At 48.2% G+C, this 14,481-nt stretch overlaps 6 protein-coding genes across 6 annotated transcripts; 4 read left to right on the top strand and 2 right to left on the bottom strand.

The window, feature by feature from the left end:
• Positions 1-1,411: 1,411 nt before the first annotated feature.
• F5891DRAFT_923600 (uncharacterized protein) lies at positions 1,412-2,064 on the bottom strand (the record flags this gene model as incomplete). The annotated part of the gene is made up of 2 exons (XM_041373831.1): positions 1,412-1,691; positions 1,742-2,064. Coding segments are annotated over 2 exons (603 nt in total), but the record flags the coding sequence as incomplete, so codon positions are not given.
• A 108-nt stretch (positions 2,065-2,172) lies between these two features.
• Positions 2,173-3,149, top strand: F5891DRAFT_1198444 (uncharacterized protein; the record flags this gene model as incomplete). The annotated part of the gene is made up of 5 exons (XM_041368632.1): positions 2,173-2,385; positions 2,435-2,743; positions 2,796-2,888; positions 2,941-3,090; positions 3,141-3,149. The coding sequence occupies 5 exons, from the start codon at positions 2,173-2,175 to the stop codon at positions 3,147-3,149; spliced, it is 774 nt and encodes a 257-aa protein (XP_041217591.1).
• A 1,104-nt stretch (positions 3,150-4,253) lies between these two features.
• Positions 4,254-5,108, top strand: F5891DRAFT_965230 (uncharacterized protein; the record flags this gene model as incomplete). The annotated part of the gene is made up of 2 exons (XM_041376149.1): positions 4,254-4,365; positions 4,627-5,108. Coding segments are annotated over 2 exons (594 nt in total), but the record flags the coding sequence as incomplete, so codon positions are not given.
• Positions 5,109-7,338: 2,230 nt separating this feature from the next.
• F5891DRAFT_965218 (uncharacterized protein) lies at positions 7,339-7,803 on the bottom strand (the record flags this gene model as incomplete). Its single annotated transcript, XM_041376147.1, has 1 exon — positions 7,339-7,803. One exon carries the CDS (start codon positions 7,801-7,803, stop codon positions 7,339-7,341), a length of 465 nt encoding a protein of 154 aa, XP_041217589.1.
• A 2,062-nt stretch (positions 7,804-9,865) lies between these two features.
• On the top strand, positions 9,866-10,466 carry F5891DRAFT_965229 (uncharacterized protein; the record flags this gene model as incomplete). Its single annotated transcript, XM_041376148.1, has 2 exons — positions 9,866-10,250; positions 10,345-10,466. Coding segments are annotated over 2 exons (507 nt in total), but the record flags the coding sequence as incomplete, so codon positions are not given.
• Positions 10,467-12,276: 1,810 nt separating this feature from the next.
• On the top strand, positions 12,277-12,774 carry F5891DRAFT_1198441 (uncharacterized protein; the record flags this gene model as incomplete). The annotated part of the gene is made up of 1 exon (XM_041368631.1): positions 12,277-12,774. The coding sequence occupies one exon, from the start codon at positions 12,277-12,279 to the stop codon at positions 12,772-12,774; it is 498 nt and encodes a 165-aa protein (XP_041217587.1).
• Between the last annotated feature and the right edge of the window lie 1,707 nt (positions 12,775-14,481).

The raw sequence follows: 14,481 nt of genomic DNA, 5'->3' as shown, positions 1-14,481 counted from the left end.
CAGCGACCTTGGTTTGGTCGGAGCTGTAGATCGTTGAGTTGATGAGGAAGTATGTTTCCACCGAGTACATCCAGCGCTCGGCATCATCGATGCTTCCATCATAGTTCTGTGGTACTCCAGCCTTTAGTTCAGGCCTGGATACGACCACTGTCGGTTGTTGGGTGGGGCCTCCGGACATTCTTGTTCCAGGGTTCGAGTTGAGGTTGCCGTACGGTTGTTCGTCGGGAAACTCGTCGGAGGACGTGTGGTCTTCTTCCGATTCTTCTTCTTCGGAGTCCGGAGTGTTGGGATCACGTTCCCAAGGGTACTTCGGGATCCAGGTAGTCGTGGTGTCTGTCAGTTAATGGGCCGTGCGGATGGCAGGGCGCAAAAAGGAAACTTGAATCTTTTGTTACGCACTCAAATAGATCTGTTATGCGGAGCCCTAAGAGGGGCGTCGTCCGCTAACGTTCGTGACGTAACTGGAAGGGTCCGGTGTAGCGACTGAGACTGGTGACATCGAGTCGGCAGATATCAGAGACGCGCGTGTCACATGACTTCTTAAGACGGATGTCTTCAAAGTCACTGACGTTCTCAAAGTAAGGACAGTCTTGTCCGAACGATGAGTAGTCGATCGAGGTAGACTTAGGCGCGATGAGCACCTAAGAAAAAGATACTAGAGACTGAAGCTGAGGGGGCTTCAGAGGGAAGTATGTTCGAGGGAAGATTGAGTAGATTCAAGTTAGGGAATCTAGTACAGAGTGACCGACTACTTATACTAAGTGGAAAGGGTTAAGGGCAAGGCTACCATACTGTAGGTAAGGGCAAAGGGGAAACGGAAAGGGTATAGGTACGCTGGTAGCAGAGCCTGATTAGTGATGTGAGGTCGAATGCAGAATGAGACCGAGAAACGTTGGAACAAGCCAACAGTAAATGATACAATGCGCGGCACGCATGAGTCAGAGGAAAGATAAGACAAGATAAGGAAAGCCACATTGGTGGCACGAGTCAGAATGAGTCATAGCCCGAAGGCACGTGCGCACGTTGGTGCGATAGGAGGGGGGTGAGGGACGGGAACGGTCCCGAGGATCCGGTCAACGGATAGTCGGTAGAGAAGTACGAGCCGGAGGCATACGAGGGCGAGGACGAAGGGGAAAAATGATAGGGGGGCCATGTAGCTGATGTTACTTGTAACACCAATAGGGCACTTGCGTGAATCAAGATTGTGAAAATGCGCATTAGTGCACACGACAGAGACCAGGATTCTTTCGAGGTGATGGTTTCCTTTTTCATGCCATAGTCGTAGACCCATAAATTGACTGTAGCCTTATGCCTTAGTGCTTGCGATGCACTGGCGACTATGCAGCGCCTGTTAATATCACGTGTCTGAAATACAATCAGCACCACATCTCCGAATCAAGTCAACACCTACAGCTATTGTCTGCACCAGGCTGGCATTGGAGTGATGAAGACTCTCCAGTAACTTCCCCGTTTTCCTCTCGAATATATATACCAAACCATTGTCACTCCCACCTACCACCAACCTCCCTTCGGCACCGAATGCCACCTGCTTTGGGACTGATACACTGGGAGGAGCGGTGATGAAAGTTCGAACTGGCTCCTCATCACCGAGAAGTCGGTACAATGTAAACCCGTCGGTTGCGTTGTCTACCAAGAACACACCCCTCTTCTGGTTGATTGCCGCATGTCCGCTGAAGGAAGAGCGTCAGTCATACTTCGGCAGCTTGCGGTGAATCCTCACATCACCGATTGGCAACTGTATTCCTTCACTACTGCGCCGTCATCCCCCTTCAGCTTGATGAAGTTGCCGTCATATAGTCCAAACACATAAACGCCTTTATCGTCTGCAAATGCTACAGACTTCGGCACAGTGTTGTCCAGTCGCACCGCGAAAACGGCCTCCAGTTGCGAGTTCGTGTTTAGAACAAGTACCTGAACTATCTTGTCCCTTGTTCCGACTGCAATCCGAGTACTCCCTTCAGAGGACATATCCCATGACAGACATGTAATCTCGAAGCCCGATCCGAGCCTCCTGGTGCAAGTCTCCTGAAAAAGCATCTGTTCGACATTAGGCGAGAACTCGATGATGAACAGGACATCCTTACATCTACTGGGCTACGTCGCAAAAACACGATGTAACCAAGCCCTGTTCCATAGCAAAGGGTTTCTGTCATGGCCAGCCTGACCCGCTCACATCGCCATCTTGATCCACCTTACATTGACTTACAGATCATGCGCAACACATCGAAAGCTGTCTCTCCCTTTCACGATCCAGAGCCTGGTGCTCCACCCCCCTTCCCGCCTATGCTTACCGACCAGCTCAAATTTTTTGGCAGCCCTTGTCATTCGACTATGCTCATTACTGATGAGATTCTCCTGCCAAAGGTTAGCATCATTTTTTTTGTCTTGCTCCTCATACTGAGAGCATTTGCAGCCCAAGAACACGCTGGCGCCTGAGTTCAAGCTTGCGGTACGCCCATCCAAGAATACCCATCCTTCCTCACCATATCTGAAGAGAGTCTCTCTCGAGCGTTCTCGTTCTCGTTCTCGGACACCCATTCCCTCGGATTCATCAGGCTCCTTCGATTCGCTATCAGACAGTGACTCGTCAACTTCGGCTGCAAGTTTATCAGAAGACTCGAAGATTCCAAAGCCTGCTGGTGAGCCTGGTCGTCCTGGGCGTGGAGGATACATGCTCCGCGAGGCTTTGGATTGGAGTCCAAAGGCATACACCAAGTTTAAGGTTAGTAACACACTTCCACTGATGTATGCCTTTTATTTATCGACACCTCTAGAATTCTATGCACCACCTCATCGAAGAGCACCTCGATATGACGAAGTGTGCCTCCTCCCAAAGTCCTATCCTTCTGAAGACTGTCCACGACAAAGTCAGTACTCGATCTTCATTTATCCATGACCTCATGGTTTATGGTTTATTAGGCTGTCGATGCTTTCCCCGACCTAGAAAATTATAGCGAATTCTGGCCAGTTAATGATATGATCATGATGCGCCTGAAATATACATCAGGTCGTGCTAGGCAGAAAGAAGCAGGGATGGTTATGGGAAAGAGTAAGAAACATACTCCCAAGGTCAGTATATTCTACTCTGAAAGTCGACGCTAATACAATGACATCTACAGAAAAGTTGATTCATTCTCACTATACCCGTAACTTAACTTAGATGAATCCCCTTATCATTACCATGTTTGTGATCACAATGCCCGAACTAGTTAGAGTACACGCTTCAAATTGTCTTGGTCTAATTATCCCGTGGGTATATCACATGTTATTGAAAGACCGACAAGTGAATGTGTGCTAAGCTTGTCACATGGTGTGAAATTTTCAAATTGACAATTACATATGTACTCTCAGTGACTGCGCGTTACTTCACTCTCTAGTGCACCTGCAGTACTTGCAGTACTTCCATAGTCATTTACTACCTTATTTCAAACACTGGGATGCAAGACAAGTGATCTTCCAAACAGTAATATATGTTTGGGTCAAACATGCTGCATTCGGATATGCTAATATTATCTTCCTATTATCTTCCTGTGATAGCAGTAGCCTTGTTAGGCGGCTTTGAGAACAGCGACGTTTCAGCAACCGCCATGTCAAAACATTTTCTCTCGTCTGAACTCGGGCTAAAAATCGCTTCGTTACACCCACTGGGTGTCATCCAATCCGACATCTCCTCCATGGACAAACTGACATCCTGTGAGCTCAATCGCCTGATCACCCAAGAAACCCGCTGCGAAGGAGATGCTAATGATATGGGACATCTATTACCTTTGATCTTCAATTCGTTCGACCCCGTGAACTTGCCCGCAACAGATACCCTCGTAGATTCAACCAACAAGCCGCTCTACGACACTACCACGAAACAATGGCCCTTAGCGCTTCCCAGGAAGGGTGAGGCCATCGAGAAGACATTCCCATTCTTCCTCAACAACCTCACCAAAGCCCTCCTCCGATCATTTCCTTCGTTAGGCACGTTTCCTCCACTATGGTATGGTTCGAGTTCTACCGTGCCCATTGAAAGCGAGCATGTTCAATGAAAACCCGATGTCTGCTTATCCGAGCACACAGAGTTGCGTTGGAACACTATACTGGTAGTCGCTGAGCTCACCACAACCTCGTACACCCCTTCAATACCTGCCGGAAAGACGCTTGACACAAAGGCATGGCTCATTTTCAGAGAGCAACCGTGGAGGCGTTTCGTACTATCTCTTTCCTTCAGCAATAATTATCACGAACTCCGTGTACATGTACATGACCATTCGGGCGGCATTGTGACCCCAGAAATCAATATACATGAGAATCCTGATGCTTTCAAACGCGTCATGGCATGCATCGTTTTTGGTCGATGTGACTGCATTGGATTTGACCTCACGATCACGATCAACCCAAAGATGATGAGCTTGTTGTCCGGGGCATTTTGGGCCCGAAACATCAAAGGTCTTCCCAAGCGAAGGAGTCGAGCCGCCCGCCTGAAGCCCCGCAAGCTATCTTCACTAGATGCGCAGATAGTGCTGACACAATCTCACACACTGGACACACAGACAAAGTTTCATTCGCTTCCCGACCATCTTCTGTCTCCCGACGAGTTCACAAATGAGCCTGAGGCAGACTCCACTCCCCTTGTTGATGCGCCAGATCTCAAGAATACAGACACTGAGGTTGACAATGTGATAGGACAGATCGCCGTCAATGAAAACGTATACAACTTGCTGAAGGTGATCTTCTGCAATCAAGGACTTGTGGGCTGCAGAACCGTTTGCTACCTGGCTCGGAGAGATGGCGAGGAGTTTATTATTAAGGATCATTGGGTGAAAGGCGACAAGAGTGTAGTGTTGAATGAGGTGGAGATGCTGAAAGCTCTGAAGGATATCCCTGGTGTTCCCCAATACGTGGAACACTGTCTCGTGGAGGTAGAGCCGGGCAAAGTCGACGATACGCAAATGTATCGCCAGAAGATCTATAATAGCACCCAAGGTGTCTATCGCACGCATGTCCGTCTCGTCTTGAAACCACGGGCTCGTCCTTTACACGAGTTTCGAACTAGAAAAGAGCTCGTCAAAGCGTTACATGATATTGTGCTAAGTAAGTGAGCCTGTCGTATTAGTTAGTACATATCTGATTGAACCGTCACAGTTCAAAAGCGTGCAGTTGAAGAGCACCAGGTTTTGCACAGAGACTGCAGTCTAAATAACTCCATGATAGAAGACACCGAATATGGCAGTCGAGGGGCGCTAATAGACTGGGAATTCGCGGCACGCATCACATCGGACGATATGTATTCTGCCGGTGGAACAGTAGGCACCTTATTTGTTCGGTGAGCAATGAATGACTAATTTTTCAGGAAACCATACCCTTTATGTCCGTCAGCGCCCTTAGGGCAATGGGCAAGCTAAATTATCAATACTCGCAGGGTATGAAGTCGGTAAAAGAGCTTAAGCTAGCCACGGACCATTCAACTCCCCAAAAGATGCCCAAAATCAAGCATACATACCACGACGACCTTGAATCGATGTTTTACGTTTTTGCCTGGATTGGCATAATGTTCAAGGGACCTATGGGTGAAGAGCGCTGCCTTGAGGACATCGTGGACCGTGATCCTGACAAAATGGAGATGTGGCTACCAGAGCGATGGCATGGTACGCCGGAAGAAGTCACTCAAAAAGCCGAAGCGAAGCACTATTTTTTCCTTGGAGATTCGATGAAACAGTGCATCGGAGAACAATTTGCCCCCTATTTCCAAAAGCTCGTTCCTCTAGCAGAGGAGTGGTATGACCTCATGAGTGAGAAGAGGATGAAGGTCGAGTTTGACGAAGTGGTCTCATTATTCGACAAGCACATCAACGCGCTTCCGGACGAAGAGGACTCTGATGAGTTGTCGAAGAAGGCCAAGAGGTTGGGTGATGGGAAGGAGGGGAAGAATGATGTTACTCCCGCTCCGTCGAAGCGAATTAAAGTTGAAGTGAGCTTGTAACGATTTACTTAGTTTACATTTACGTGCATCATGACGGTCAAATAAACTGTGCGCGACAGATTTGTCGCTGGCTACGTCGACAAAGGTATTTTGATGGGTCCGTAAAAGATGCAATGAGATAGTGTCTCAGTAATGCAAGATGCCATTGTTATTGTGCAGTGAAGACAAAAGATAGCATCCCAGCAGTACAAACGGCTTGGTGAAGCAGTGAGGGAGAAAGTAGCGTCGTCCTAGCAGTACAAACGGCTTGGTGAAGCAGTGAGGGAGAAAGTAGCGTCGTCCCAGTACAAACGGCAGGAAAGGTAGCATCCCAGCAGTACAAACGGCTTGGTGATGCAGTGAGAGGGAAAGGTAGCGTCATCCCAGCAGTACAAACGGCTTGGTGAAGCAGTGAGGGAGAAAGGTAGTGTCATCCTAGCAGTACAAACGGCTTGGTGAAGCAGTGAGGGAGAAAGGTAGCATCCCAGCAGTACAAACGGCTTGGTGATGCAGTGAGAGGGAAAGGTAGCGTCGTCCCAGCAGTACAAACGGCTTGGTGAAGCAGTGAGGGAGAAAGTAGTGTCGTCCCGGTACAAACGGCAGGAAAGGTAGCATCCCAGCAGTACAAACTGCTCGGTGAATAGTCGTAAAGTGACGTAAAGTGACATCGCCTAAGACACCATCCTCCAGCTGTACAAAACCGCTGAGTGATGGTGGGTGTGGGAGTCGACAGAAAGAAAGTGCGCAATATATTAGGAGTCATTTAAGTTTTTTAAGTGTCAATTGACAGGTGTTTGCGACCAACTCAAATTATTTCCTTATTTGGTTACCACGAGCTCATATTATGTCCTATCTATCTGTACGGCCGTAATACGGGTTATATAAATAGAGTTCTGACAATTCCAGATCCGAATCCTCCCATTGCATCTCGGATCACAATTCAACTTCTGAGGCACGACGATTTGTATTGTCGTGACTAGTCAACCTTGGACTTGTAGCGATATTCGGTACTTAATTTAGTGACTAAATCTGAATCTATACTGTATACCGTCACAATTCAACTTCTGGGGCGCGATGATTTGTATTGTCGTGACTAGTCAACCTTGGGCTTGTAGCGATATTCGGTACTCAATTTGGTGACTCAAGAAATTCATCTTACACAATTTATTGACTCCACAAATTTATTCAACATTATCAACTGCCAGTCTACTAGCATCAAACTATGAACCTGTCAGCCAGCCGATGATTAACGCGAGTGCTCAAGGGCTTCATGAGCGTGAGAGTGCGTGGTAGTTTTCCATGATATCGAATGCTTCGTATAAAGCTGATAGATTCTAAATCAGCAGGGATTGATTATCACTGGGTACTGCTCACTTGTGCATGATAAAGTCGGCTAGCGCATTGTCCCTTCCCCGCATGTTTACAACAGAGCCGGCGCTTGTGCCAACCCTAGTAATAGCTGCATCACCTCGGAATACATTGCCATCGCTGCTGAGAAGGGTGTTGATTCTCAGATGACAATGCCACTTGAAAAAAATACAGAACTGACAGATGCGTCTCCCTTCATGAAGGGTGACAAGACAGTTGTGTACGTAAGGTTGTACAGTAGCGTCATTTAAGAGGCTCTCGGGAACGGGAAAGCGCTTCGCATTGCACGAGCGATCAGAACATCGTGTAAGCATGGTAACCTGGCGAGGTCTGCTCCACGATGCAGAATATAGCCTACACCGCACATGGAATTCAAGAGTCTGATTAAGCTGTAAGCGAAAGACCAGGAGAAATTTAAGATAACTTGCCGACGATGTGGGTAAGATATACGTGCGAGTGTTGACCATTGTGATAAAGATAAAGGAATGACCAATGAAATTAGCTGTAGGTGACCAGCGCTGAAGATAACTGGGGAGGTGAGAGTGGGCGATGAGAGTGGGCGATGAGAGTGGGCGATCTTATAGTATTTTACTAACCCCAAAGCACGCTCCGCACGGAGTATTCTGCAAGCTGAATTCGTCATCTTTATTTGTTTCATGGAATGAAGCAACCACGGACAATAATCTAGCAGAGTATCGTAAGCCCACCTGATCTCAGACTTAAGACTTTGTAAACTGACTTTTTTGTTTGTAAAAAAATGGCACTATTGCCCCCGAACATCCGCAGCCTAGCCTCAAAAGTGAGAATCGTGCAACATCGTTCACAATACAGAACACCCAAAAAGCGGATGCGATGATATCACGATTTAATTGTTAGGGTTGCATATAAGTGGGATAACGTGTATGGAGCCCAGAAACTAACGTTGACGCTACACTCTTCTTACTCAACCCTATTAACATGCCACGGCTGGAGCAGGAAGACATCCAAACATCCTATGATGCGAACTTGTTTGATGATGACGACATGGAAGACGATATGGAAGATGCTGCCGCGTTTCAAACCGCAAATCATATAGACTTCAGTCTAGCAAGGACGACTCAGATAGACAAGAGGGAGGCATCATGGATGGACCTAGATGATGCCACCGGACAGCCCCCAACTAGTTTCGATAAGGAGAAAAGGTTCAAGACGGTACATCCGGGTGTATAAGGTTAATGTCGAGCTCAGTGTCTGTCCAGGTATCAGATAAGTGTCGTATCAAGGAAGTAGATTACTCGGTGGAACTGCGCAAAATGGTGTACAGTCAAACGGAACAGATCAACCACATGAGACGTGAGATGCAAATGGTTCGTAGTAAGCTCACTAGACATTACGGATATCTGGCTCACGGCCGTGTAGGAAGCTCAAAACCTACAACAAGCACATTTGTCCAGCATGGAAGATATCAGAAAACAGTGGGAAGTAGCTCTGAGAGAGCGGGAAGTGCAACTCACCAAAGAATTCGAGGTAAATCATTTGGACGCTCGAACGACAGACACCCGTTGATGACAGTGACAAGGCTAGCCGCGCCGAGCAGCACCAACAGCTTGAAGATTATATGAGAAGTCGTGAAGCGGTCGGCCACGCAAATCGCGAGGCGGTAGAAACTAGCGTGCAGAAAATTCTAGAGGATAGTCGCAAACACTTTGAGCAAGAACTAGCTCAGCGTGAAGAAGAGTTCAATAGAAAGAAAGAGGAAGAGGTAAGGTGAATAACTTGTCATGAAAGGTGGTCAATGACAACCACGTAGTTTCTAGAACGCGAGCAAGTGAGATTCGGCGAGATGGAGCAGAGGCTGAAGTCCGAAGTCGATAAGTTGAGGGTGAGGATATTGATTCATGGCTGATGAGTATGCTGAAAATGCCCCAGGCGGAAAAAGAAAGCGAGCTGGCCAACATGGAACAGCGGTTTTCCAGGAGTTACAGATTACCGGATAGGGATACAGAAATGGATGACAGCCCCCGTCCATCCGCAAAGCCATCGTCAGGTACCCCATGCCTTGATACCATCAAGAAGTTAAAGAGAATTCGTGGAATATCACGCAGGACTCGCCTTTTATCAGTACCTGCGGAGGTGAGTGTCTGGTATATTGTTGGATATGATGTAAACTCATGATACTAGGCGGACATGCAGGAAATCCATCAAGAACAATCATTCGAGAAAGATGCACCACGTCAACAACATGACGCTTCACCTATGGAAGATGCGATTGCAAGAGGTGTGGAGGCCACACTGAGGCGCATTCTCATCGAGAAAGACTTCCCGCTCGTCAAAAAACGCAGTCCCCAGAAGAAAAAGATAGAGGATGAAGAAATTTGGTGAGAGAAGGCTGCCGAACTGAGCTGCGAAAGAGATTTTCTTCTGGTAAGCCGCAACATAGTATCGAGTTTTATTCCCCTTACATTGAAGTAGGGAGAAGTGCGGCGTTTGTTGAAAGATGTTTTCAAGATCACTCAGGATACCGATTTCATAGTCCATGAGGCAGCGAGTCGCGAGGATGTCTACTCATATGAATACGAAGATGGTCCAGGTCCCGATCTAAAAAATCTTACCTTTGATCTAAAAAATGGATCCAAAACCCCCTGGAATAGCAAGATTATTGATGTACTCCTCGAAGAAATACAGAAAAGGTGCAATGAAGAGAAGTGGCCATTCCAGAGGTCAGAGGCGTATTTCAGGGAAATCCTTCAAGACCGTTACAAGCGCTTGCGTACGATCTGGACGGCCACGCAGCCCAAGGTCACAGCGAAGGGTATACTGGAGACCCCCATAGAGGTGGAGAAAAGGTTGATTACGAAGAAGGACGAAACACTGAAAGTGACTCGTCAAACGATGCATCGGAGGAATGTATGCCCGCAATCTCCAGATAATTTTAGTACTGAAGACTTCGCAGAAATATCATCGTAGGGAAGCGGTTGTCGACAATCTCGTCAAACAAACGGCCGACAAAAACGAAGAAGACCTCCCAGCCTGGCGGTGGCTTCAACGTCTGATCAGGACGTTGGGAGAAGGTGGTATGAGTTCGGAGGAAAGCGATGTAGAAAACGACATTGAAACCGTTCTTCGTGTCAAAAATATGACATGGCGCTGAGCGGTAGAGCGGGAGATGGACATCGTCGATCACCAAAGACTTATGGACGACAATATCTTCGCCCCTCAAGGCTCAAAACCAATGAAGCGGATACGCGCAGCCGGGAATCCGACGACTTCCAGGGCACAAGTCGATGGGTTGCCTAAAGTTTTGTATAACGAAGGATGGCTCGCTGGTCTGACCAAGCGTCAAGTCGAGAGATTGACGATCTCGGAGAAGGAATTCAGGTGGATGAAAGTCGCGGTTGCGTAGACGAGATTCTGGGGAAGATGTCATGTTTTTGCAATGTGCAGATAGTAATGTACTCACTAATGAGAGAATTTTGTGTTGCTATGCCCCTCCGCTGTATGTACGGTGGAGGAGTCGAGACGAGCAGGGAAACAGATATGGTGTCCTACGAGGCAGTTGTCGAATTGCGCTGGGTGAAACCTATGCGGTGTATAACCCCTTCAGCAGTGAGTTAATGGATGTGCTGGGTGATACTTACGCAGTGTATATATGACCCCTTCCCCGGGCCATGGACGATGAGCTCAACAGTACAAACGAAGAGCCAAGTGTACATCGATCGCTTGGCCATATCATTCTTTACCCAGGCTTGCCTTAAGTGGGTGACCAATTGGTCGTTCACGTGTGCACCTATGTATGGTCTAGTGGAGGGTATTCTTAAGGATTATCCAAATCTGAACATGTCTCCGCATCGTCGGGCGTCAAGTTGACTGGGTGGACACGCAAGCAGAGCTTGCCCATCCAAATGGCTATGAATCCATCGAAAGAGTAGTGACATTGGAACGAGTGTATTGAGAGTGAGCTTGATAGTACAAACTATCGAACTCGAAGAGATCTGTGAATGATGATCTCGACGGTACAAAACCATTGAGCTCGAAAAATCAGGGGCAAGATAATACTACCACAACCGTATGAAACAGTTGTAGTAGCAGTCTATAGTAAAGGAGTAACTTGGAAGTTGGAACCTTTGACGAAATTTGAGATGGCGAGACAAACAACTGTAAATAATATTACGTCAGCATTCTGATTTGAGATTAAGTCGCCCACCTAAAATGAGGCGGGAGGGGTCGGGGTGCTCAATGTTAGGATGAGCTCGATAGTACAAACTATCGGGCTCGGAGAGATCGGGGGGCGAGGAACTCAATGGTACAAACCACCAAGGTCGGAAACTTAAGGGGACGATACTACTACAACTGTACGAAACAGTTGTAGTAGCGGACTATAGGAAAGGAGTAACTTGAGACTTTGGCGAAATTTCAGATGCGCGACAAATAGTTACAAATACAATTATGTCATCATTGTAATTGTCAATTACAATGATGACATAATTGTATTTGTAACTATTTGTCGCGCATCTGAAATTTCGCCAAAGTCTCAAGTTACTCCTTTCCTATAGTCCGCTACTACAACTGTTTCGTACGGTTGTAGTATCGTCTTACCCTTGCAAACTAACACAGCAGTTTGTACTGTTGTGGTAGTCATTTCCTAAACCAACACAACACTTTGTGGACTCTCCACTTGTCCCGTCTATTGTTACCCCGGAGTTCGATATTTGGTGGCCACAGCGGTTTTGTGGAATGATTACACAATTTGATTGTCAAGCCTGGTACTTAAGCTTGGTCGGTCGGTCTCCTTCCTCTCTCTCTCCATCATCTCTAACTCATCGGTTTGTACCGTTGTGATAGTCCTACTCCTACTACTCCTCCTTCTAACACATTGGTTTGTACCTCTGTGATAGTGCTTACTCTTCCTCGCTCTCAACACATTGGTTTGTACCTCTGTGATACTGTCTACAATCAACGCCATGCCCAGCCAACTCAACATCTTTGTGCGTGAGGGGAAGATCTACACCTCCCTCAACGCATCTTCCCTTCCCGACGACATTCCTCACGAGCCAGTCTGGGACCCCCGGGACGATCATGACACATCTCCGGACGACAGCACTTCACCCCTCACTACTCGCTGGGTGTATGCAGCTCGTCCATGGTTTCCTCTCATTCCCTTGAATCCTAGCTTCGACGGTCCCATATTTGAGTGTCTAAACCACTCAATGTTTTCCCTTTACACGGAGGTCGACAGCCAGGGGAAGCACCTTCTCCATCGCGACATTAGAGAAAAATGGCGCGAACTAGAGCAGAAGTTGCTCTGGTGCCAGGAGCTTTTGGGAGCTGGACTCCTAATTCCATGGGGCACTGTGCTTCCACGTGCTCCCTCTCAATATGGGTACCTGAGGTCGCACTCAGACACGAAGCTTGCTAAGAAAGTCGCACTAAGATTGCGCAATGCATTCCTACATACGTGAACCTATCTTCAATCTCACTGTAACTGACGCATGTCTAGTAATCGCTGCTGCGTGCTCATGGCACATCATGAGCCGTCTATATCACGGATCAACCCGTCCTTGGATGGCTCTTCTGATCGACAACCCCCGAAGCCCCATACCGGCCGAATGGGTCCACGAATTATTGCGTTCATTTGTCGGAGATCTGTCGGCCAAAGTTCCGCGCACCGGCGTCATCATATCATCTGTCCATTGCCCTTGGGAGCTACAGCTCCCTATATTCGAATGCTTCTCAATCCTGGTCTGGGTTCACTGCAAGCAGAACAACTCTGCGTTCGACGCGAAGCTGCGTCACTATAACCCGTCCAAGGAAGCTGTCGCACGTGCAATCGAGGCGCAGCGCGTAAGTAATGACACCTGGGGTCAGAATGATGGCTGGGGCCAGGATGATGACGTGTGGGGTAAGCGGGATGATGGAACTCAGAGCAGGAGCGCCCTTGGGTGGGATACCAACACAACTCAGCCTGCCCTTGGGTGGGATGCCAATGCAACTCAGCCTGCTCTTGGACGGGGAACCGCACCTGAGAATCCTCAAGTGGACCCTCGCTTTCCGGCCCCTCAACGACTCAGTGGCCAAAAGTCGGTAGAAGATTGGAAGACTTTTTTTACGCGACGCCGCGAGGAAAATCGGAAGAAGGAGGAAAAAGAATCCCCTTCTCAACGGCAATCGCGTGAGAGTCGGGAACGGGCAGCGAAGAATCATAGTCTTCCTGGAAAGTCCAGTACGGCCACGGTATTCAAATGGCAACCTCAAGACGAGTTTGAGGGCTTTTTACTTCGCATCCGCCTCACGAAGGCTGAGGTATTGGGGACTTGGGGGAACTACAGCAACTCTACCAGGCTGTACGACTCATTCAGAAATGAGTGGGACTTGTGTGATCAGCTGGATCCCACCAGCACCCCTGACGGCAACTGGGAAGAAGACCAGTTCAATTTCCTGGACCCCATCCCTGATCCTGTGCCACCACCTCCCCCTGTACCTCCATCATTATCCAGCTTCTTGCAGGATATTCGCACTTACTTCGGGCGTCATGAGGTTGCAGCCTCGTCCGATTACACCGAGGGTATTGAACACTTCATAACCCACTTACGATTTCACCTCGGCTTCCATCTGACGGCATCAAGCACTAGATCCATTGGTGGAACCTCCAGACCCAATGGTGGAACCTCCAGTGAGGTGCAGAATAACAGCGCCAGCACCAATGGTGGAGCCGTCAGATCCAATGGTGGGACCACCAGATCCAATGGTGGGACCACCAGATCCAACGGTGGGACCACCAGATCCAATGCTGGATCTGCCGCTTTTGAAAGTTGGGTCAAGAAGCAGAAGTTCAACCACGTCTGCAACATTGTCGGAGATTCAGGTAAGGATGTCGACTCAATCTCAGACGTGCAAAAGCATGTCATTACATGCTTCGTGGGTTATCTTGTCACCCTCCCCACGTCGCAGTTGTCTGAGATCCCGGCCGATCACTGGGACCTGGCACCTGGCACTCCTTTGTCGGCGTCAAATGTGTTCATTCGAGTTTGCTATCTCGACATCCCCAGCCAGGAGCGACTCTACGTAATCCAGCCAAGCCAATCAAGAAGTCTCGTCCCGTGGAAACTCATGGTTCCTGACGCTGCTACAGCTGTAATGTGCCTCCGTCGTGACTGGGGGTCCGACAT

Source organism: Suillus fuscotomentosus (genome assembly GCF_016647785.1).
Source record: "Suillus fuscotomentosus strain FC203 chromosome Unknown F5891scaffold_152, whole genome shotgun sequence".
Taxonomy (NCBI): Eukaryota; Fungi; Basidiomycota; class Agaricomycetes; order Boletales; family Suillaceae; genus Suillus; species Suillus fuscotomentosus.
The sequence above is the reverse complement of the archived record's forward strand: the minus strand, read 5'-3'. Positions and strand labels throughout refer to the sequence as shown.